Consider the following 24,977-nt stretch of genomic DNA (forward strand, 5'->3'; position numbering starts at 1 on the left):
CTGATGTAGGGTTACTGGATCTAAAGCGTTGGCTCTGCAGGGTTTCTCTGGATATTTCTGTTTTTGTTTCAGATTTCCAGCAGGCATAGTTTTTCATGGTGTCAAAAATTTCATTTGGAGGCTTTGGACAAAATTTTGGAGGAGGATGGTCTGATTTGTGGATGCATACAAACTGAGCAAAATAGTTTTTCTGAAATTTTTATTCCCTCTCTTGCTTTCCAGTTTGTTTTGTATCTTTGCAAAGCAACACTTTCTAAGGGCTTGCTCGGCTTTAGTTTTGCTTGGGGCCAATGACCAGTGAATTCTGGCACACGGACCTAAAAGCAAGTATCTAGTATTAAAAATGAGTTTACTTAATTATTTTTAACACATTCGCAATTCATAGCCTGCCCAGGCCAGTCCTGATAAAGATAGGAGCACATACATTTTCTGCTTCCATTTCCTTTAAATGGTTGTAATGAAGTGCTGCATATCAGCAAGACTGCTGCATACAGCAAGAAACCAAGCAGCATTTGTATAGACAGTGTGTGCCACTCGATATTCTGCTCTTACAGGCAGTCTGTCCCTCATAATGGAAATTTGCACTATATTTTAGGAGGTAGGTGCTTAATACTATTGCTTTGTTTATAAACAAAGAAAATGGAATACCAGCATAGAGAAAGGATTCTGGGACAATGGATGCTCTGAATGTAGTTGTAGAGAGAGGAGAATCATGATGGCTCTGGGATAGACAAGGAGGCCCTCAAGGATCACCCACGGGGGATTGGGATCTGGTAGCCAGGGAGGTCAGTTCTCAGCATCTGGCCTAGGTGATCTGGCAGCAGTGTCACATGAAGTCTAATGATTTTGCATGAGTGATCAAGGTTAGTGAATGTATCTTCACTTGACTTCCTAGACCCATGCCCTCAGTCTTTCACATTGCTTAATGCTTCACAAACCTGCAGTACCGCAGCCATCAGCATCTCCAAGGAACTCAGGACTTGTACTCAACGTCTTCTCCAATGAATATTCTATTTCATTCAGATGCATCTGTCAGTGCTACCAGCCTCACAGCCTCCATGTTCCTCTAGCTATGCAGCTGCGGTAGATGGATCACCCAAACATCAATGTAGTCACTTCTCTCTTGCAGGACATATTGACACACAATGCAACAAACTAGTGGGTGACAAAAATTCCTGCATCGCCTGATACCTTTAGAGTACACGGCTATCCATCACGTGGCCATTTGCAATAGAATGTGATCTTCCGAGAGCAATGAAGAAAGCAGAATGTTGCTGCTTTATGCCCCTTTCTACTCCCGACTAATTGCTATCTGGCATGTTGAGTAAGCCATAGTTAGTATTAAAATAAACTTCTTATTTACCCTTGCCACAGCTCAAAATTGCTTTCAAAGAGCCAAGAACTGTCTTCTGCCACAGCAACCCCAGAGAGGGAGTGAGAGAAACAGTTTAGCATTTACGAAGAAGTGTCTTGACTTGATCTGACATTTACAGCCACCAGTTCAGATAATCGAACTGCTAAATCTTTTTCAGTATGGATATGGAACTTGGTGAGTCAGCAACCAGGTCGAGGAAAAAGGATGATTCATGTCCCGGCTCCATAGACAGCAATCTTGTGAACACTGCAGAAAACTCAGATAAGGATCTCAAGAGGTCAGCATACAGCAGAACTCTGATGAGCACTCTCACCAAGATATTAGTAGCATTGGTTAGCTTACCTGATGGGGTTATGTTACTGTAAATGAGTATGATGGAGTCTGGCTTGAATTTGGCAGAGGGCATTTCCAGGTACCTCGAGGTAGTTAGCACAGCACTGAGATCAAGGATCTTCAGGATTTGGAACAGCAAATGACAAGTCAAAGTGGAGGCAGAGGGCATGTGAGTCATTCTTCACCCTTTCTCCAGCTTTGCCATTGGAGAAAACTGCAGCTGCTTAGTTGATGCAGACAACCCAGAGTTTAACACACCTTTGGCAAATCTGTTAATCAGTAGACAACTGTAGTTCTGCCATCTGCAAGAACCTCAACCCCAGGGAAGGCACCAGACAAAGCATTACAGAGTAACTAATTACAGCATATACATGGCAGGCCACACCTACGAGAACTGCCTGAATTGTGTGCTGTGTAATACCCAGATTGTTATAAACAAAGAAGGCACAAGGAAGGCATAACAAACTTGGCTGCTGCAAAGTGGACCAGTATTTCCCCTTCCTCCAAGTCTTCCGGTTGGAAAAGCATGACATGGAAAGATGCAGAAGAGGGACACAGGTTGTGACATCAAGCTGTCAAACACTATCTCCAGGGCCCCTCCCCAGAAGAAACAAGACATTGAAGAAGTGTTTGCAGACTGGTGATCAGGTAGGTCAGAAATGGTTATGAGGAAATCAACAAAGATGATGAGTTATAAAGGTGTAAAATTACGTCCAAAGCCGATGGCGAGAGGTGGCTCTCATCTGAAGTGAATTACGTGGCTGATCCTGTGTGGATCAGGATTGACCAGAAAGAGAACACCAGTAAAGAACACTGGAACACTTTCATAAAACAATATAAGCCAGATAAGACCCTCACAGCAGCAAACCACTACAAGTAGCAAACTACAACCAAAAAAAAAGTTTAGGAGGATCCCCAGCAAACACTAGCTCCAGGAAGCCAGATTGACAAAGTCTCAAAGTAATAGAACACCAACAGAGGACATTCAAAACTCTCTGCTTGCATAACCCTACCAATCAGGTATAACAATTTTATCAGGTGTCAGAGATGGCTTTCTCAGTGCAACAAGTAAAACGTGTAAACATTGTGGGCATGCAAGAATATACTCAATACTGAGGAGTCCCAAAAATGTTGAAGTTGTGCAATCATCAGCAAACATATCCACTTCTGACCTTTTGATGGATGGAAGGTCATTGATGAAGCAGCTGAAGATGGTTGGGCCTCAGACTTTAAATTGAGGAACTCCTGCAGAGATGTCCTGGAGGTGAGATGACAGATCTCCAACATTCACAACACCTTCTCGTGCAGGTATGACTCCAACCAGCAGAGATTTTGCCCCTTGATTCCAGTTTTGCCGGACTCCTTTTATGCCACAAATGGTTGAATCCGGCCTTGATGTCAAGGGCTATCACTCTCGCCTCACCTCTGGAATACTACACTTTTATTTCTGTTTGAACCAAAGTTATAATGAGGTTAGGAGCTGAGTGGCTCTGGCAGAATGCAACTGACCATCACCTAACCAGGTTATTCCTGAGCAAGTATTACTTGATAGCACTGTAGATGACACCTTCCATCACTTCATGGAAGATCAAGAGTAGACTGATGGGGCAGTAATTGGCCAGGTTGGATTTGTCATCTTCAATGTGTGCAAGAAATACCTGGGCAATTTTCCACATTCAGGTAGACGCCAGTGGAAGAGCTTAGCTAGGGGAGCTGCAAGTTCTGAAGCACAAGTCTTCAGTATTGTTGGTGGAATGTTGTCAAGGCCCAAAACCTTTGCAAAATCCAGTGCCTCCAATCATTTATTGATATCGCATGGAGTGAATCAAATTGGTTGAAGACTGGTCTTTAATGAATAGAATGCCTATGGTGTGGAAACAGGCCATTCAGCCCAATGAGCCTACACTGACCCTCCAAACAGCATCCCACCCAGACCCATCCCACTACTATATAGCACTGCATTTCCCATGGCTGATGTACCTAACCTAGACATGCTGAACACTATGGGTAATTTAGTACAGCCAATGCATCTAACGTGCACATCTTTGGACTGTGGGAGGAAACTAGAACACCGAGTGAAAACCCATGCAGACACGGAGAGAATGTGCAAACTCCACACAGACAGTCACCCAAGGATGGAATTGAACCTGTGAGGCAGCAGTGCTAACCACTGAGCCACTGTGTTGCTCTGTCTTCTTCACTGTCCCCACCCTGTTGGGGAACACTGCAGGAGGCCAAGATGGATCATCCATTTTGCATGTCTGGCTGAAGTTTCTTGCGAATGCATCAAGCTGTATCTTTTGCACTCATGTGGTGGGGTCTTCCATTATTAAGGGTGGGGATACTTGTGGAGACTCCTCCTCCAGTGAGTCGTTTAGTGATCCGCTGCCATTCACAATACAATGTGGCAGGACTACAGAGCTTAAATCTGATCTGTTGGTTGTGAGATCACTTAGCTTTGTTTATCACTTGCTGCTTATGCTGTTTGGCATGCAAGTAGTCCAGTTTGGTAGCTTCACCAGGTTGACACCTCATTTTTAGATATGCCTGGTGCTGCTCCTGGCATGCTCTCCTGCACTCTGCATTGAACCGGGGTTGATCCCCTGGCTTGATGGTAATCGTTGAATAGGTGATATGCTTGGCCATGAGGTTTCAGATTGTGTTGGAGTACAATTCTGCTGCTGTTGATGGCCCACAGCACCTCATGGATGCTCAGTCTTGAGTGGCTAGATCTGTTCAAAGTTTTATCAAAGTGATAATGCCACACAACACATTCTGAATGTGAAGGTGAGACTTTGTCTCCACAAGGACTGCGTAGTGGTCACTCTTACTGATACAGCCATAAACAAATACACCTGCAGCTGGCGGATTGGTAAGGATCAGGTCAAGTATGTTTCTTCCTCTTGTTGGTTCTCTCACTACCTGCTGCAGACCCAGTCTAGCAGCTATGCCCTTTAGAACACAACCAGCTCAATCAGTAGTGCTCCTGCCAAACCACTCTTGGTGGTGGACATTGCAATACCCTTCCCAGAGTACATTTTGCGCCATTGTCATCCTCAGTGCTTCATTCAAGTGTTGTTCAGCATGGATGAATACTGATTCATCACCTTAGGTAGGATGGTACCTGGTAATCAGCAGTAGGTTTCCTTGTCCACGTTTAACCTGAAGTCATGAGACTTCATGGGGTCTGAAATTGATGAGAAGGACTCCCAGAGCAACTCCCTCCTGACCGTATCCAACTGTACCACCATCACTGCTGGGTATGTCCTACTGGTGGCACAGGACATATCCATGGATGGTGATGGTGGTGTCTGGGCCATTGTCCATAAAGTGTGATTCCATGAGCATGGCTGTGTCAGGTTGTGCTTGACTAGTCTGTAAGACAGCTCTCCCCCAATTTTGGCACTAGCCATCAGATGCTAGTAAAGAGGACTTTGCAGGACTTTGCTGTTTCTGCTATTGTCTTTTGCAGTGTCTAGGTTGTCAGGTGGTTCATCTGTATTGATGTGTAGTCTCAACTGCGTCATCTTTTTTGCTATCTAAGTGGTGTGTTAACGTTATGGCCTTGCTTTTTCTCTAACAGGTCTTACTGGAAGTCTTTAATCAGATTTGAAGTGCTAACTAACTGTCCAGTCAGAAAGGTCAGCTTCTGAAAAATTGCAGGCTTTGCCCTCATCAATGAGCTGGTACTATGTAAAAAGCAAGGACTGATTTCTCAAAAACTGGGCTGTCTGAGAGGGTTATGGAGCTCATAGAACAGTACAGCACAGTATAAGCCCTTCAGCCCACAATGTTGTGCCGAACTTTTACCCTAAACCTAAGGTCTATCTAACCTCCACCCCTACCTTATACTATCATCCATATGCCTATCTAATTGCCGCTTAAATGCCCCTAATGAGGCCGACTCCATTACCCTCTCCAGCAATGCATTCCACGCCCCTACCACTCTCCGAGTAAAGAACCTACCTCTGACGTCTCCCCTATATCTACCTCCACTCACTTTAAAACTATGCCCCCTCGTAATAGCTACCTCCACCTAATGTGGCTTCAATGCCCTTTGAAGACATTCAATAACAGCTCTTGGATAAAAAGCCAGGTCACACTATCAGTACACTACTCTAAGTGGTAGAAAATATGAAGCTATTAATAGCCACCTTCATATTTTCTGCCACTTTTAGTATGTCAATATAGCTGGCTTTAATACCTGTATACATTAGTGGCAGCTGCTAGTTTTGACACAGTAGCCAGAATGCATAAAGCAGGCCAGCCATCTGGAAAGGCAGGGATATCGGACTCACCTGTGTAGTAAATCTGGCCGATTAACATTACAATTTGACAGCCAAGGTGCTCTTTGGTCTGCCTGAATCTTGCTGGTCTTCCAGTACAAAGGACTGAATATATTTTGTAGACTGGCATATTTTAAGGTCCAGCACTATATGCTGAGGGCTCCTCCAAAAATTGGATGAAGAATAAGAGGAGATATAATTTAGATTTAAAAGATTCTAAAAGGGGCTGACACAATAGAATCTTATGTAGCTCTGTCTCTGTGGGAGCTATAGATCTGAATTTCATGTGCTTCATGTTCATCATATGCAATTAGCAATTGATGTTATGTTTCCCTCTTGTAAAGAATAAGCATGCACCTTCTCATATGTGCATACACAAAGTAAACTGTAGGATTTATTTGTATAATTGTTCATTTTAATTGCTGCAAGCTTGCATTTCTGAGGTTGAGCTAGTAACTAGTAGGTTTTACTGTGTCTCTGAAGTTGATAATTAACTTGCATGTATTTCTATAACCAGGGTAATTTTTAAAATCTGGCTGTACAGTGAATGAGTTTTGCACTAATGGACTTTTGTTCATTTAGATTGCTTGCAAACCAGCAGAATAAATATTGCGGCTTCCAGGTTTGTTGCAGAATTCTGGAATCTAATTTTAAACATGGGGCCAGTGTCCTTGGCAGAGTAAGAGAAACTATCATTCTCTTGCTTAAAAACTGTTATTATCATTCTCTTTATCACTTTGGATGGAGTCTTAGCACTGGAAAGACCTTGTATCAAGATGACTACATAGAGTGGTGCTCCCAAGAAGAGGTGGATATAGTGAATTAGATCCTTAGAGTGAATAGTTAGTGTTGGTTCCAGACCAGATAAAAACTCAGAAATGATTACTTATGCTGAGTGCAGTGAAGCTCAAGTGTGGTAGCTCCAAAAACTACTGCAATTCTTCTTTAAAAATTGAAGTTTCAAATGACTTAAACCTACCTAAGTGTTATATACAGGGATACTTTGTATTATACAAGCGGTGTTTTGGCTACAGTACAAGGAGTGTTATTTTGAGTATTGTGCCAAGAGGGGTATTTTGGGAAGCACACAAAACTTGTCTTGTTTCTTTACAATTTACAAAGGAATGCTTTAGGACTGATGGATTATACTTTCACTGTGTCTACAATCTTTTAATTTGTTTTATAAGTAGATAAAATAGAATAATCCAAACTATCTGCAGTACTTTTGTAATGAATTTCTGATCTATTGTGAAAGCAAAATCTGCAGCGTTGTGTGCTTATAGTTTAATGAGAGACCATTCTGTTAAAGCCAAAACAAAAGAAATATGATTTATCAAGCCAGGTCCCTGACCAGGATTGGACTTGTCTGGTTAATAACATCTGCTGGGATAATAATATGCATAAATTGTGCAGAAGATCCATCACTGGAAAACTGCAGAGTTCAGCAAATGTGATAATATGATCATATATCATATTCTACTGTTGCATTTCCCTGATCTGATGAAAAATTATTGAGTGAGAATTGTAAAGCCCAATCCTACACCTCTAAAACGGGTGGGATAAATCAACTGATAATAAATTGCCAACTTAGTGTCATAACATTGTTTGATAACTCTGTGTTGTAGCCCATGTACTTATGTATGTTATGTACTTTTGTCTTGTGTTATTTTGCAGTTTTAATAGGTGTTAATCTGCCCACTGTCTAAATTTAGGAACTTGAGTTTATGAATATATTAGCATGTTATTTGTTTCGGTAATTTATCAGACATAAATGCAATTATTTCCTTCACATATTCTATGAAAAAATGCAATTTAGAACTTTACAGTGTAAGATCAATAAAATAGTTTCTTCATATTATTGACTACGTATTCTTAAGATTGATGGTATTTCAGTACATTTACTTCTTCCTTTGCAGATAGAAGGTTATCAAGTTAAGGAGATGCAAAATGCTTACATGGCCTCTATTAGTGAATTGGGGTATGATAATAAACGGTTACAGAAAGACTTGGTCAAATTACGAGCAGAGTTGGAAATGTCCTCCAAGACTAGCCAGGAGAAGTATGAGGCAGCTCTTCGTCATACACAACAGGCTGTAGCAGAGATGAAAGAACATGAAGACAGGTAATGTAGATGTTTCCAAAGTTTTGTTGCAGTTATTATTAATTAGCACAAGTCTTTGAAAATACAAGTTCCTTTCTGACAGTGAAGTTGACATTTTTGTGCTTCATTGCATTTCAGCGTTTTGGAATGCTCACAGTCTCAGAAATTTGTGATTCTTAAATGTTGGTCTTACTTGGGAAATGCAGAATCATTTTCACAACGTTTTTACATTAACTGTGGAAGAGCATTTGTCATTATAAGAAAGATTTAATTATTTTTTCCATCAACCTGAGAGGATCTTGGGGAATGATTTGTCTGGATCATACACTCCAATTAAGACACTTCTGCACACTAATTCTCTTCATATCAACCAAACAATAAAATACAGTTAGTGCTTTCAAATATACTCTTCCTCAACAGCTCAAATATTACAAAAGATTCATTGCCTGGGTAGGCTAAGTAGCCATAGTCTTTGAAAAGGAAAGATAATTGTATGTAATTTGATATTACATGCCCTGCCAGTTGTGTCTCCAGTGTGGACACACACAATTCAGGTCAGGTTACTAGCTTACCAACTTGCCAATCCCGTGCCATAATTTGGAGGGTGCCTGGGTATTGAGAAATCAGCCTGCCCACCATATGTAAATTAATGGTCAATTGACTGTGTTAAAATTTCAATTAACCCCAAACGAGCAAGTGTAAGTAAGTCGCCTGCTTTTTTTGTCTTTGAAGTTTTTTTTAAATAACATCCATGTTCCCTTTTCCTGCAAAGAAAAAGAGATGTTGGAATGAATCTTTGTGGAAAATCATGCTTTCAGTTGTCTGCCCAAAGTGTCAGTTGTTAGCCACTAACGCTTTTCAACTATCTTTGCAAAATCACAGATCTGTTCATAAGTACAACCCCGAACATTATCCACACACCTTGAAAAACCTATAATCCTCTGTTGCAATGCAATATGGAATGTCTGCTATATGCCACCTTGTGCATTTGGCACACATATTAGACAACCCCACAAACACACATCACACCCTCCCACGCTGCAAAAAATGTCAATTTCTGTGATGCTTATGCATTCATCCTGGCTGATCCTAAGAGGTTATTGAGCCTCTTATGGCCTTTTAACTAGGCTTTTATAATCTACTCCACAGCTGATGACCTTCTCTATAACTCCTAAGCCAGGCTGCATGCTGTAGTTAAGAATTAGCACGTAGGGGGCGGATACATAAATGTTGTTAGACACCTGTATTCTAGTAGTAGAATATGTGCCGTGCTGTACAGTTCTCTTCCAAATAATCTCCGTGCATTCCAGATGGGGAATAGGCTAGAAAAAGTGCACTAAAGATAGCCTGTTCCACTTTCTCCAGCTGGCAAACCACACTGTGTGGAATCACCATCCATGTGATCAAAAAATTAACATTATAAATTTTGCAACTTGGAAGTTAAAACTTTCATGGATAATCTCAAGAGTGACTGTCCAGAAAAAGAGAACTGCAATCATATCATGAACAATTGAAACTCCAACTTAACATTGCAGCCCTCTGAGACTTGCCTTCCTTGGGAGGGTCCGCTGAAGAATCAAGCACAAGATATACTCTCTGCTGGAAAGGAAAGATAGATATCTACCATTCTATCCAGAATTGATTCTGCCATCTACAATAGGATTTTGAATGTACCCTGCCAGAACTCCCCAGTTGTATTGTTTTGTGTCACTGTGTAGTGCAGGGGAAATCAAGCTCCAATATTTCCATTGTCATCAAAAAGTTAAAGATTTTAAAAGGTACACAGGTTTCCCCAATTTACCTGTCTTTTAGACCCAAGTTGAAAAAGAGTACAGACTAGGCTTCTGGTCTGAATAAGTATTTGTAATAATAGTCTAGCTAGATAACCAGTTATGTACCGTTGGCATATAACTCCATTAGTGAAAACTCTAACCCCCTTATAAACTGTACCTTGCATATACATATGGATAGACAATGACAGGAAAAGAAAAATGGGTGTGTTGGGTGGAGGAAAAGACTGGGAAAGCAGTTCAATGGTCTCTATTCAAAAGGTTTGAGACGGTCCTTTCAGCTTATGTGCCGCTCCATAATTGTCCTTCTCTAGATAATATCACTACCTTATTTAAGGTACAGGATGGCTGGTTCACACTGATAATGCCTCTAGCTTACTAGTTAAGAACCACAATTTACAACAATTACTAGGGGAGAAATAGAGAACAAGTCAGTTTAATTTAGCACCACAAGAAAGGTCCCCAGAAAAATGCATGTCCATTAGAGGCAAACACAATAAACTGACAGGGGGAGATGTGATGCTGAGGACAGGAGTAAATAAGGCCAAGCTTTGTATGATCTATGATTTTAAAAGAAAACATAAATGCTTGCAAAAGACTGAAAAGGCCTATACAACTACCAAGTTTATATATTTAAATAGTCTTCCCTTTAAATTTGTAAAACAAAGGCTTCCTGTACATGTGGGTTAAGAGCCTGTGCTTGCAGTTTCAAGAGAAGTTTCCTGTTCTATTGAATGAGGGTAAGGGCTAGAGGACTTAATATTTAACAAGACAACTGGGACAAATCTCAGAGAATCAAGGCAGTCCTTTTAACTACCATGCCTTGCCATTCAGCAACCCCTGTGGCCTATCTAGGATGGTGGACCTGATTTCCAGTTCTAAATGTGCAACAAACTTAGGAGCATAAATCCTTGGCATTGTTTTTCTTGTGGGATCCAGCTGCTACACATTCTAGCCTATGGCCTATTTGTGTGTTACAAACTCTATATAATAATTTGTTCCATTCGTCTGCTACTTTGGGAGGTTTGGCCTAGCAGGTGACCATGACTGCTGCCCTGGTCAGGTTAAATCCACAGACTGGGCCTCATTTCATTTGGTTTGATTTGATTTAGTGTAGTCACATGTACCTAAGTACAGTGAAAAGCTTTGTTTTGCGAACAGTACAGGCAGATCAGAGCAAACGAAGACATGCAGATCTTGGGGTACTTAGACACAGTGAGGAATACAAGGTTACAGCTGCACAAGAGGTGCACAAAGCAAGATCACTATTAACAAGATCAACATATTTGATGTTGGAGAGGTCCATTCTGCAGTCTAATAGCAGCAGGGAAGAACCTGTTGGTGCGTGTGTTCAGGCTTCTCTATCTTCCGCCTGACGGGAGAGTTTGGAAGAGAACATTACCAGGGTGGGAGGAGTCTTTGGTGATGTTGGCAGCCTTTCTGCAGCAATGAGCAATGTAAATGGGTGGGAGGTTGACTTCCGTGATGGCCTGGGCTCATTACACAACTTTCTGTAGTTTCTTACGGTTGTCGGTAGAGCAGTTACCGTATCAGGCTGTTATGCACCCAGACCGAATGCTTTCCATGGTTTTCTAAAAGTTGGTGAAGGTCTTTATGAACATGCCAAATTTCCTAAGCCACCTGAGGAAGAATAGACATTGTTGTGCCTTCTAGACCATTGTATCTATGTTGGAGCTCCAAGACAGATCATTGGTTATTGTCACTCCTAGGAACTTGACAGTCATGACCCTCTCCACCTCAGCTCCATTGATGTAGATAGGGACACATTCTCCTCCTTTCTTCCTGAAACCAATGATCAGTTCCTTTCTTTTGCCGACATTGAGACCGAGCTTGTTGTCATTGCACCATGACACCAAGCACTCTATCTCTTTCTTGAATTCTGACTCAATATTGTTTGATATCCATCCTACCACAGTGGTGTCATCAGCAAACTTGTAGATGGCATTCATGCAGAATTTGACTACACAATTGTGGGTGTACAAGGAGTACAGTAGGAGGCTGAGAATGCGCCAGTGTTGAGGACTGTCATGGAGGACATGCTGTTGTCTATCTTCGCTGTGGCCTGTGGGTCAGGAAGCTGAGGATCCAGTTACAGAAAGCAGAGCCGAGACCCGGGCCTCAGAGTTTTGAGATTAGTCTAGAAGGGATTATGGTATTGAAGGTGGAGCTGTAGTCAATAAATAGGAACTTGACATAGGTGTCCTTGTTATCCAATGTTCCAGGAATGACTACAGGGCTAGAGAAATGGCATCCACTGTGGGCCTATTTTGCCGGTAAGCAAACTGCAGGGGATCGAGGCAGACTGGGAGGCTAGAGTTGATGTGGGCCAAGACCAGCCTCTCAAAGCACTCCATGTTTATGGAGGTCAGAGCCACTGGGCTATAGTCATTCAGGCATGTTGCATATGTTTTCTTTGGTACTGGGATGCTAGTGGTCTTGTTGAGGCAGATAGGGACTTTGTTTTATAGCAAGGAGAGGTCGAAGATGTCAGCAAATACCTCTACCAGCTGATCTGCACAAGATCTACGTGCACAGGTGGGGAGTCCATCCGGGCCCGTCGCTTCCCTCAGGCTGACTTGCAGGAAGACTGATCTGACATCTGCAGCGATGATGGAGGGAACAGGTGCGCCCAGGGCTGCTGGGGCAGGTGACACTACACCACTGACATTCTGCTCAAACCAAGCTTAGAAAGCATTGCGCACATCGGGGAGGGATGTGTTTTTGTCCACTATCTTGTTCTGCTTCATTTTATATCCTGTTATGATGTGTATGCCTCGTCACAGGCAGCAGGTGTCCATATAGTTGGTTTGGGCTTCTAACTTGGTCTGGTATTGACTCTTGGCACCTCTGATGGCTTTGCAGAAGTCATGTCTGGATTTTCTGTATAGGTCTGTGTCGTCTGATTTGAATGCTGCAAGTCTGGTCTTCAATAGTCAGTGAATTTTCCAGTTGGGGAACACATGGATTGATTTCTTTGGCATGCAGTCTTCCACATAGTTGCTAATGAAGTCTGTGGTGATGGGGTACTCTTCTATGTTGTCCACTGAATTATTGAATATGGTCTAGTCCACCAATTCCAAGCAGTCCCATAGAAGCTCTTCCACTGCCTCAGACCAGCATTGTACTACTTTCCGTGAAGGATCCACTGACCTCATCTTCTGCTTGTAAGCCGGGAGGAGGAACACAGCATTGTGATCCGATTTTTCTAAGTGTGGACAGGGTATGGAGCGGTATGCGTCTTTGATGGTTGTGTAGCAGTGGCCAAGGATGTTTGGTACTCTAGTGGGACAGGAGACATATTACTGTTATTTTGGCAGCATCCTCTTGAAGTTGGCCTAGTTGAAGTCACCTGCCACGATGAACAAGGCATTGGGGAATTTTGTCTCCAGAATATCTGTAGCGGAGTAAATTTCATCCAGAACATTCTTCACTTCCGCTTGGGGTGGTATGTAGCCTGCTGTCAGGATGGTAGAGGTGAACTCACATGGCAGATAGTAGGGTCAGCATTTCACTGTAAGGTATTCTAGGTCTGGGAGCAGTGGCTCACCAGGGTCGCCAAGTCTGAGCACCAGGAGGTATTGATTAAGAGGCATACCCCTCTGCCCATTGCCTTGCCTGAGGATGCCGTGTGGTTCATGCAATGTATAGAGAACTCCTCAGCTTGCAAGGCACAGTCAGGTATAGCAGGAATGAGCTATGTCTCTGTAAAACAGAGCACGCAGCAATCTCTCCGTTCCTTCTGGAAGGTAAGTCTAGATCTGAGTTCATCCATTTTGCTTTCAATAGCTTGGACATTTGCCAGGAGAATGCTGGGGAGGGGTGACTTGAAACTGCATTGTTTCAGTCTCACCTGCATTGTTTTTATCAAAGTTTAATCTGTGTATATAAAGAGAATCATGCCAGCTTGAGACAGGAGTCACTGCCATATACAGTTTAAAATTGGCAGTCAGTCTGATTGGGACACTCCATTTATACTGTCTGCTCCCACTATCCCCCAAAAAAATTGCGGATAAATAAATAAAAAATGATAATTTCTAAAGGACAAGGATTGCAAGATAAGGGAACCTTGGATAACTAAGGAGGCTGTGAATTTAGTCAACAGGGAAAAAGAAGCATATGTAAGGTTTAGGAAACTGAAATCGGACAGGGGCCATGAGGAATATAAAGAAAATAGGAAAGAACTCAAGCAGGGAATTAGGAGAACAAGGTGGGGCCATGAAATGACCTTTGGCAAGTAAGGTTAAAGAGAATCCCCAGGCATTCTGCACATACATTAAAAACAAGAGAATAACTAAGGAGAGGATAGGACCACTCAAGGTTAAAGGAGTGAACTTGTGCTTGGAGGCGAAGGATGTGAGCGAGATCCTAAATGCGTACTTTGCATCGGTATTCACCCCAGGAAAAGGACATGGTGGATAGTCAGATTAGTGTGGAGCATACTAATATGCTAGGGCATTTTAAGATCAAGAAAGAAGTGGTGTTGGGTTTCTTGAGATCATTAAGGTGGATATTTCCCCAGGGCCTGATGGCGTCTGCCCTAGGAAATTGAGAGAGGAAAGAGAGGATATTGCTGGGACCTTTGTATCCTTGCTAGCCACTGGAGAGGTCTCTGAGGATTTATGAGTAGCTAATGTTGTTCCTCTGTTCAAGAAGGGAATTAGTTATAATCCAGGAAATTATGAACTGTTGAGTGTTACATCAGTGTTTGGAAAGCTATTGGAGAGAATTCTTAGGGATAAGATTTACACTCATTGGAAAACCATGGCCTAATTAGGGGCAGTCAGTATGGCTTTGTACTAACTTAACTGAATTTTTCGAGGAGGTGACGAAGGTGAACAATGATGGGAGAGCAGTGGATATTGTCTGCATAGATCTTAGTAAGGCTTTGGCAAAGTCCCTCAAGGTAGGCTCTTCCAGAAGATTAAGATGCATGGGATCCACAGTGATTTGGCCACTTGGATTTAGAATTGGCTTGCCCATAGAAGGCAGAGGGTGGTGATGCAAGGGTGTTTTTCTGGATGGAGGTCCCTGACTAGTGGTATACAGATTCATACTGGGACACCTGCTATTTGTGATACATATAAATGACTTGGATGAAAAGGCATGCTTGCCTTTATTGGTCAGGGCATTGAGTACAAGTCAGGATATATTGTTGCAGCTTTAAAAGGCTTTGGTTAGGCCACATTTAGAGTATTGCATTCAATGCTAGTCGCCACATTACTGGAAGGCTGTGGAAGTTCTGAAGAGGTGCAGGTGAGATTTACCAGGATACAATTTCACAGGGAGTGCAGGAGTATAGGGACCTCAAAGTATTCATGAGCAAATGCTTGAAAGTCTTGAGAAAACATTAGAAAGGCATGTGGGAGAGTGAGTTTGTAAATGGACGCATACTGTAGAAAAGCAACAAAGCTATGCCGAACTTAAATAACAGGATGGCCTCAATTGTGTCCAGTTCTGGGCACCACGCTTTCGGAAGGATATGAACTGCTGGACTTCTTAAGATTATCATGTGTTAAACTGCCTCCATTAATCTGAGGTAAAATGTAATTGTTTGAAATGCACCTCCTGTTAACCCTGTCCAGAGATAAATTCATATGACCTACTTGAGACAGAAACTCATCGAAAGTAAGGTACAAGTTTTTAGACCATGACAAAGGAGAAGACAGCTGATCTTGCTGTGCCCAAACTCTCAATCCAGAATTCTGCCAGGCCAATAGTGATCTCTGCTCCAGTCAGAGAACAAGGGGGGAATACCCATCAGTCCCATGGGTTAGGCCAGATGGAATCAGGCACCCTTCAGGCACTTAATTGGCCACTATTAGGCCTTCAACACAGTTGAGGTCCCAAGTGGCAAAAATCACCCGACAAGAATTGCTGACCACTCAGTAGCTAGTGTCAATGGCTGCTGGCAGTACTTCTCCCATGTGATTCCCAGGATCACGGAGGAACACCAGGCAGTGGTTGTTGAAAGCAGGATAAGGATCCTGAGGTGGGGATCACAGGGTAAGGGATCAGGCGAGGGCAGGTGCATGGTTTTCAGTAGTCAACTCTCTGCTTGAAGCCAGGTCTTTCAATCTGGCAGAGTGCCTGATTGTAAGATAGACCAACTACCCCACCATATAGAATGCTATGGGTGAATACAGGTTTTTGCTCCGTATCTTTTCAAGGGCATTGGAGACATATTTAATCACTGAGCTGCCACAAATTTTGTGGTGGGGTCAGGGATAATAGATATCAATTGACTTATTAATGTCCCTAATTGACATCTTACTACCTCTCCTGGCAGTTGAGTGTAAATACATTGTTCTGGGTTTGTAATCGTACGTAGGTCAGACCAGGTAATGAAGGCAGATTTCATTTCATTCTGTGCATTTATGATGGGTACCAGATGGGCTATTGTGACAATTGATTCACAGACTTTTTACCAAATTTATATAGTCCATGACTCCTAATGAACATGCACAGGATAAGAGTGAGATAACCACTTCATTCTGAGCAAGATCTCTTAAAGGCTTAATAGGTTGATGCACTGATTTTCCTGTTACAAAGCCAAGGTTTCAGGACCATTGTCCTGCCTATTTTGACATAGCTGATGTTAGGATGCCTCAATGATGCTTGGTAAAAAGGCATAAATCAACTTTCTATACTTGGATCATTTTATTCACTTATATGTACCATGTAAAAAGAAGTTGATCATCTATTGTTCAGTTATTTCTGCAAGATGAACAAGGGATAAGCCACACTAACTCACTGAAATTATATGTAATGAATGCCACTTGGTGAGATGCAGGATGGCAGCCAGCAGTAAAATCATATCCCTCTTTTTTAGGAGAATTGGGACTTTTTTAAAGCATTAATAAGGCTTGTGTTGGTAAGAGAGGATGTATGTGTTCTTGGAAAAAGAAATTGTACAATTGGATTTTATCAGTGAGAAATTTAATGAAGTTATGTCTACTTCTGTTTTGAGAATTTTAGGAGAGTTAAGAAACTTCGACAAGAAAATGAACAACAAATGAACACAATGAAAATCAAACTAGATGAAACTATACATCATTATGAGGGGAAAATTAGGAACCTTCAGAAGGGCTACAGCATTCAAAATAACTTGAGAAATTCTGTACCTGGATTTGCAGGCAAAAAAAACAGGGAGTACTCACCAGAAAGGAAGCCAACTTCTTCAAAACTATTGACAGCTAACAGCACTTCTTATTGGCATAGCAGTGATATCACAAGTGTAAATATCCCTGACATTTCTCCAACCTGCATCCATCCTGAGGAGAGTTTCCTGGCTCCGGTGAGTGTTTATGATTTTAAGAACTTGTATATTAATCTTACAAACTCAGCAAGAAGGGATGAAGCACCTTGCTTAGCTTCTAGGTGAGCCTTCTCTTCAAGGTGTCAGGGAGGTGCCATTGTGCACTGACGGCTAGGAGGAGCACCAGCACAGATTCATTTGATGGCAGCAAGTTCACCTCCAAGTTGAAAATTCAAATACTGTTATCAAAGTGATATAACAGCATTGAGGAAATGTGCGTTAACAGAGATACTGCTCGCTGGGTGAAGCATTACTGTGTGCTTGTTCAGGTGGAATCCATAACTATTCAAGGAAAAGAAGAGTTATCTTAGAGTGTCTCTCGTGATGCAGAGGCAGAGTCCCTATCTCTGGACTAAGAAGTCTCAGTTCAAGTCCCGCTTGCTCCATAGGTGTGTAATAACATCTCTGAACAGGTTGATTAGAAAAAATAGGTAGAAGAGTTATCTTGGGGACCCTCTTGTCAAATAGTGGTAGAGTCTCTACAACTTGACGGAGGGACCAGGTTTCAAGTCTCACCTGCTCCAGAGATGTGTAATAACATCTCTCTGAATAGGTTGATTAGAAAAAATAGGTTAAATAAAAATAAAAATTAAAAAATATAAGTGTTGTCTTGGGGACCCTCTTGTGGTGCAGCGGTAGCATCCAGGTCGGTTAGAAAAATAGGTGAAATAAAGTTTTTTTTTAAAATGTTAGGAAAATTATCTTGGTATCTTGACTAACCTTTATTTCTAAAACTGTAAAGGGAAAGATAGCTGGATTGGTTGTTACTCATATTTGCTATATTTTCAAACTTGCCAAGATTTACTGCTGTATTTGACCATGCTCCACATTGGTTTCACTTCAAATATTTTGGCTGTGAACATCTTTGGGACATTAAAAGTACTATTTATATACATATATGAATAAGAAATGTTTGGAGGAATATGGGTCAAGTGGAGGCAGATGGGACTAGTTTAGTTTGGGATTATGGCCACCATGGACTGGTTGGACTGAAGGATCTGTTTCTGTGCTGTGTGACTCTATGACTCTAAGTCAATCTTTTTTTCGCAAAGTCCAACATTGGATAGTATACTCAGAGCAGGGTGACCATTTCATCCTGAGCAAGCTCCCCTGATGTCTTAGTTGATGGGTGGACCATTTCTTGTGACACTGAGCTGATGGAGTCATACATAAAAGTCCATAATATGAGGGATAGGAAATGAAGTAATTCTTTTGCCAATCTGTGTGACCTTTGCCTGTTGATCCGCCTGCATCTTGAATATACTGCATGAAAGGGCAGTAGAGGAAGATGCAATTGTAACCACCAAAGGAGAATTGAATAAATGCTTAAAAAGGAAAAATACATGGAGAATTATGAGGATGGAGCAAGGGACTAACTTACATGTTTTTCGAAGAGCCTGAAAAGGCATGGTAGGCTGAACAACTTCCTTCTGTGCTGTATTATTTTGTGATTCTAAGTATTAAGGAAGATATTCGTTCTGAAACAATGTTGGTTTTGAAAACTTAAGCATTAGTAAAAACATAGATACTATATGTTTCAGAATCACAAAGAATTCAAGCACTGAAGAAAGATTTAGCCCAGTAAGAATTGTACACAAACTTAGTGATTTAAAAACTAATAATCATTCATAAAAGTAAATAGATATGAAGAACATCCTTTATTTTTAACTATTCCCACTAAATGTTGTTATTACAAAGTAAGGGTTTTCACCTGACTTAAAAATACAATAATTATTTGATATTAATCACTGGTGATAATGCATGTCAATTCAGGACGATGTGATGTGTGGACTCCAATCGCCAAACCAATGGTTACTTTGGGTTTGGTGGAGTAAACTGTTTGTTCTTAGCGTATTTGCCATACTCAAGAGGTGTAGGGCTGTAACTCATAGGCATTGATCAATTAGACTGTGGAATCAATGCTCATTATAGATTTCTATTCGGCGCCATATGCAATATAGATCTCAGGAGTTTTCTGCTACTGAAATAAAAATAATTACAAGGGTAGGAAATTGGCTAAAATGGAATAGGAAAATGGATTAAGTGATAAGATGAAGAGGAATCAAAGGCAAACATTTAAGAATAACACAGTGTGGAGCTGGAGGAACACAGCAGGACAGGCAGCATCAGAGGAGCAGGAAAGCTGACGTTTCGGGTCGGGACCCTGCTTCAGAAATGGGAGAGGGGAAAGGGAGCTCTGAAATAAATAGAGAGAGGAGTGGTGGGGCTGAGGAAGGTAGGTGGCATGGTGATAGTTGAGTGCAGGTAGGCAGTGGTGGGGATTGGTCAGTGAGGTGGGAGGAATGGATAGGTGGGAAAGAAGATGGACAGGTCAAGGAGGCAGGGATGACCTCCTAGATCTGTCCATCTTCTCTTCTCGCCCATCTATTTGCTTCTCCCACCTCACTGACCAATCCCCACCACTGCCTACCTACACTCAACTATCACCATGCCACCTACCTTCCTCAGCCCCATTGCTCCTCTCTCTGTTTATTTCAGAGCTCCCTTTCCTCTCCCGCATTTCTGAAGCAGGGTCCCGACCCGAAACGTCAGCTTTCCTGCTCCTCTGATGCTGCCTGTCCTGCTTTGTTCCTCCAGCTCCACACTGTGTTATCTCTGACTCCAGCATCGGCAGTTCTTACTGTCTCTCAGACATTTAAGGAGCTAATTTATAAATCCCAAGAACAATGTATTCCATTGAAAAATAAAGACTGTCCAAGAAGGATACACCATCTGAGGCTAGCAGTGCACATTAGAAATAGTACTAAATTGAAAGAAAAGACCTACGTTGTTATAAAGATTCATGGTAACTTAATTGTTTAGGAAAATTTAAATAAAACAGCAAAGGATAACTTTTTAAAAAGGGAGAAATTGGAATATATGAAACCTAGCAAGAAATATAGATATGAGACAGTAAATGCTTCCACAGTATACAGAAAGTAAGGAAACACTGAAAAGAAACACCGGTCCTTTAGAGGAGGTGAGACCAGGGAATTAATAATGGGAAAGAAGAAAACTGTGGTGAATTTGAACAAGTATATCAGTCTTCAATACAGAAGTCATGGAAGGCATCCCTAGTATAGTAGAAACCTGAGGCAAAAGGGAAGAACTTAAAACAAACACATTTACAAGAAAATTGTCTGACAAGTCTGCTGAACCCAATGGTCCGCATCCTGAGGTCTTATAATGGAAATAGTTACAGAGATAACAGTTGCATTGGTTGCAATCTTTTCAAAATTCACTAGATTCACTAGAATTGGAAAGCCACAAATTTAACTCCTCTATTCAAGAAATTAATGTGACAGAAAGCAGAAAACTACAGGCCATTTAATCTACTGTCTGTTGTTGGGAAAATGCTTGAATCCATCATTAATGAGGTAGTAGGAGAATATTTAGTGAATCATAAAACTGAATGATTAGTCTTAGTCATCAAAGTCAACAGGTGTTGTGAAGGGAAATAATGTTTGACAAATTTATTAGACTTCTTTAGTGACACAAGAAGCAGAGTGGATAAAGGGGAGTCAGTGATGTAGTGAATTTAGATTTCCAAAAAAACATTCCTTCGGGTGCTACTTTACAGGTTACTGCATAAGGTAAGAGTTCTTGGTGCCATGGCAACATATTAGCATGGACAATGGATTGGCCAAGTAAGAAGAAACAGAGATTCATGATAAATGGGTCATTTTTAAGATGGCTAACTAACTATTGGAGTGCCACAAGAATCAATGCTGGGGGTTTCAACTGCTTCATGATTTCTGTAAAGGGACAGGCTGTATTGTGGCCAAATCTGCAGATGATGCAGAGATAAGTAGGAATACAAGTTGTAAGGAGGATATAAAGAATCTGAAAAGGGAGAGAGACAGATTAAGTAATTGGACAAAAAAATTGTTAGATGATGTATAATGTAGAAAAATATGAGGTCGTTCACTTTGGCAGAAACAATTGGAAAGGAGAGTATTATTTAAAAGATGAGGCTGTAGCACTCTTCAGCAAGACCTGCTAATTGGATGATCCCCAGCCTCGTAGATGCCAATCTTCACCTAATTTGATTCACTTCATGTGACATCAGAAACAGATGAAGGCACTGGATACTGCAAAAGCTATGGGCCCTGACAACATTCTAGCAATAGTACTGAAGTCTTGTGTTCTGGAACTTCTCTTGCCCATAGCTAAGCTGTTGCAGTACAGCCATAACAGCTGACAATATGGAAAATTGCCTAGTTATATTAGCACTGCTGCCTCACAGCACCAGGAACCAAGGTTTGATTCCACCCTTGGGTAATGTCTGTACGGAGTTTGCAGATTCTCCCTGTTTCTGCGTGGGTTCCTTCCGGCTGCTCTGGTTTCCTCCCACAGTCCAAAGATGTGCAGGCTAGGTGGATTGGCCATGCTAAATTGCCCATAGTGTTCAGGAATGTGTAGATTAGGAGGGTTATAGGGGGATGGGTCTGGATGGGATGCTCTGAGGGTCGGTGTGGATTTGTTGGGCCGAAGGACCTGTTTCCACACTGTGTAGGGATTCTGTGAACTTCTATGAAGGATTGGAAACAGAAAATAGGGAATAAATAGGTCACTTTGAGGTTTACAAGTTATTACTAGGAGTGCCAGATGGATCAGTGCTGGACTTCCATGTATTTGTAATCTATATCAATGACTTGGATGAAGACAACATATGTACGGTAGCTAAAAGTTCTAATGGTACAATGTTAAGTAGAAAAGTAAGTCGTCAAGAGGGCCTTAGTTGAAACGTCAGTAACAAGGGGGCTTAATTTTAAAGTGAAAGGTGAGAGGTTTAGAGGGGATTTGAAGTAAAACTCATCCACCCAGAGGGTGGTAGGGGTCTGGAATGTACTGTATGAGAAGGGCAGATGATGTGGGAAACCTCAACTTTTTTAAGAAGTACTTGGATGTGCACTTGAAATGTGCACATTCAACACCATGAGACCAGTGCAGGAAAGTGGGACGAGTATAGGTAGTACTGTATTTCTGGCAGTACAGACTTGATGGGCTTAAGGGCGCCTTCTGTACTGTATGATTCTATGATTCTCTCCCCTAATAGCAACCATGTAACCACTGTGAATTGTCATAAAAGCTTTCTGGTTCACTAATGTCCTTTGGGGAAAGAAATCTGCCATCCTTGCATGGTCTGGCCTAAGTGTGATTCCAGATGCACAGCAATGTGGTTAACTCTTCTGAAGAAGGATCATTGGACTTGAAATGTTAATTTAGTTTTCTCTCCACAGATGCTGCCAGACCTGCTGCACTTTGCTAGCAATTTCTGGTTTTGTTTCTGATTTTCAGCATCCATAGCTCTTTGGTTTTGTGGTTAACTCTTAACTGCTGCCTTGGCAACAATCATTGTCCTAGCCAGCAGTGCTGACACCCTGTGAACAAATAAAACAAAACCTTCAATTGTGAAGAAGTTTTCTCTTGCAACTTCATTGAAATTAGTTGCTGAAAACACAAGATTCTATTTGTGATTCGTCATCTACCATGCTAATCTGTTGAGCATAATCTTGGAATTTTTGATTTTCTATTATTTTTCAGCTCAGTACAGCAAAAACAGTTATCACTCCTGCATCCATTCGCCCAGAATAACAACCTGCTCACTGACACTTACTTTGGGTTCAGCCAGGGTCATTCAACTGCCGACCTCATTACAGCCTAGATGTATATTATGGACAAAAGAGGTGAATTGCAGAAGTAATGTGGAAGTGACTATCTGTGACATCAATGTAGCATTCAATCAACATACCATCTAGGAATCTTAACAAAACTGTAAGCATGGGAATCAGAGAGAAATCTCTCTGCTGTTTGGAGTTGTACCTTGCACAAAGGAAAATGATTGTCATTGTTAGAGTTTGATGTTCTCAGGCCCAGGAAATTACTGCAGGAATCCCTCAGGGTGGTGTCCTATGCTCAACCATCTTCAGCTGTTTTATGAATGACCTTCCTTCTATCATAAAGTCAGAGTGGGGTGTTCGCTGATGATGTTCAGCATCATTCTTGACTCCTTATATACTGAAGCAGTTCATATGCATATGCAACAAGACCTGGATAATATCTGCACTTGGGCTAGTAAGCGACAAGTAACATTCAAGCCAGGCAGTGCCCATCTTTGACACGTGAAAATTTAACCTTCTTCCCTTGATGTTCAATGGCATTGTCATCACCAAATTTCCCACTCTCTAAACATCCTGTAGAACATAGAACATAGAACATTACAGCGCAGTACAGGCCCTTCGGCCCTCGATGTTGCGCCGACCTGTGAAACCATTGACTAGAAAATGAACTAGACCAGTCATATCAATATGGTAGCTACAATGGCAGGTCAGAGACTTCGAATTCTGAGGCAAGAAATGCACCTCATGACCTATGTTCCCTTTGATTTTGTTTACTTCTGTGTCAATGTCTAAGATCCGCTGTGGCCATGCAGCTTTGATCAAAAGTCAGGAATGAGATGGAATAACCCCCCACTTGCCTGGATGAATGCAGCTCCAACCACACTCAAGAAGATTGACACTATCTAAGACAAAACAGCCTGCCTTGATTAACGCTCAATCCACCATTTCTCCCTTCACTACCAACACATAGTCGGAGCAGTGTGCATCTTTTAGATGCACTGCAACCTGGATGTGACTCCAGCATCTTCTAGGACCACAAACTCTACAACCAAGATGGACAAAGGGATCAGGCATGGGAACACCACCATGGGCAAGTTTCCCTTCAAGATACTCACGATCCTAATTTGGAACAATATTATTCCTCCTTCACTGTCGCTGGATCAAAATCCTGGAACTCCCTTCCTAAAAACACTGTGAATGTACCTACACGCAAGGACTGTAAAGATTCAAGAAGACAGCTCACTGCTACCTGCTCCAGGGCAATTAGGGATGGGCCACAAATGCTGCACTAGCCAGTGATTCCCACATTACATGTACGGATAATAGAACATAGAACTGGACAGCACAGGAACGGACCCTTCGGCCCATAATGTTGTGCCGAACATGACACCAAATTAAACTAATCCCTTCTGCCTGCCTTTGGTCCATATCTGACCATTCCTTCCATATTCATGTGCTTATCTAAAAGTCCCTTAAATTCCCTTATCGTATCTGCTTCAACCACCATTCCTGGCAATATGTTCCAGACTCCTACCACTCTCTGTAGAAAAAAGAAACTTGCTCCTCAGGTCTCCTTTAGACTTTCCCCCTCTCACCATAAATGCATGCCCCCTAATATCAGACATTTTGACTCTGGGAAAAAGATTCTCACTGTCAACCTTATTGATGCATCTCATAATTTTTCTATCAAGTGTCCCCTCAGCTTCCATTGCTCCAGAGAAAACGACCCAAGATTTTCTAGACTTATAGCTCATACCCTTTAATCCAGGCAGCATCCTGGTAAACCTCTTCTGCACCCTCTCCACATCCTTCCTGTAGTATGGTGACCAGAACTGAATGCAATACTCTAAGTGTGGCCTAACCAAAGTCTTATAAAGCTGCAACATGACATCCTGACTCTTGTATTAAATTTCCTAGCCAATCAAGACAAACATGCCATATGCCTTCTTTACCACTCTATCTACTTGTGTGGCCACTTTCAGGGAGCTACGAACTTGAGCCCTAAGATCCCTCTGTACATCAATGCTGTTCAGGGTCCTGCCATTAACTGTATACAAGATAACAAGGTGTAGAGCTGGATGAACACAGCAGGCCAAGCAGCATCAGAGGAACAGGAAGTCTGACGTTTCGGG

The 24,977-nt window shown here is 41.8% G+C and overlaps 1 protein-coding gene across 13 annotated transcripts in view; it reads left to right on the plus strand.

Annotated features, from left to right (window-relative positions):
- The window catches only part of LOC109933193 (centrosomal protein of 63 kDa-like), a 124,428-nt gene that overhangs the window by 92,793 nt on the left and 6,658 nt on the right, over positions 1–24,977 (plus strand). For 12 of the 13 annotated variants that reach the window (XM_048597588.1, XM_048597597.1, XM_048597596.1 and 9 more), the window contains 2 exons: positions 7,911–8,116; positions 16,882–17,200. In XM_048597588.1, coding sequence (XP_048453545.1) covers positions 7,911–8,116; positions 16,882–17,200 — 525 coding nt within the window. Of the gene's footprint in view, positions 1–7,910; positions 8,117–16,881; positions 17,201–22,768; positions 23,000–24,977 lie in introns of all 13 variants that reach the window. The other variant, XR_007262213.1, reaches the window with a different exon arrangement.

This window comes from Rhincodon typus, chromosome 6, assembly GCF_021869965.1.
Source record: "Rhincodon typus isolate 14 chromosome 6, sRhiTyp1.1, whole genome shotgun sequence".
NCBI classification, from domain to species: Eukaryota; Metazoa; Chordata; class Chondrichthyes; order Orectolobiformes; family Rhincodontidae; genus Rhincodon; species Rhincodon typus.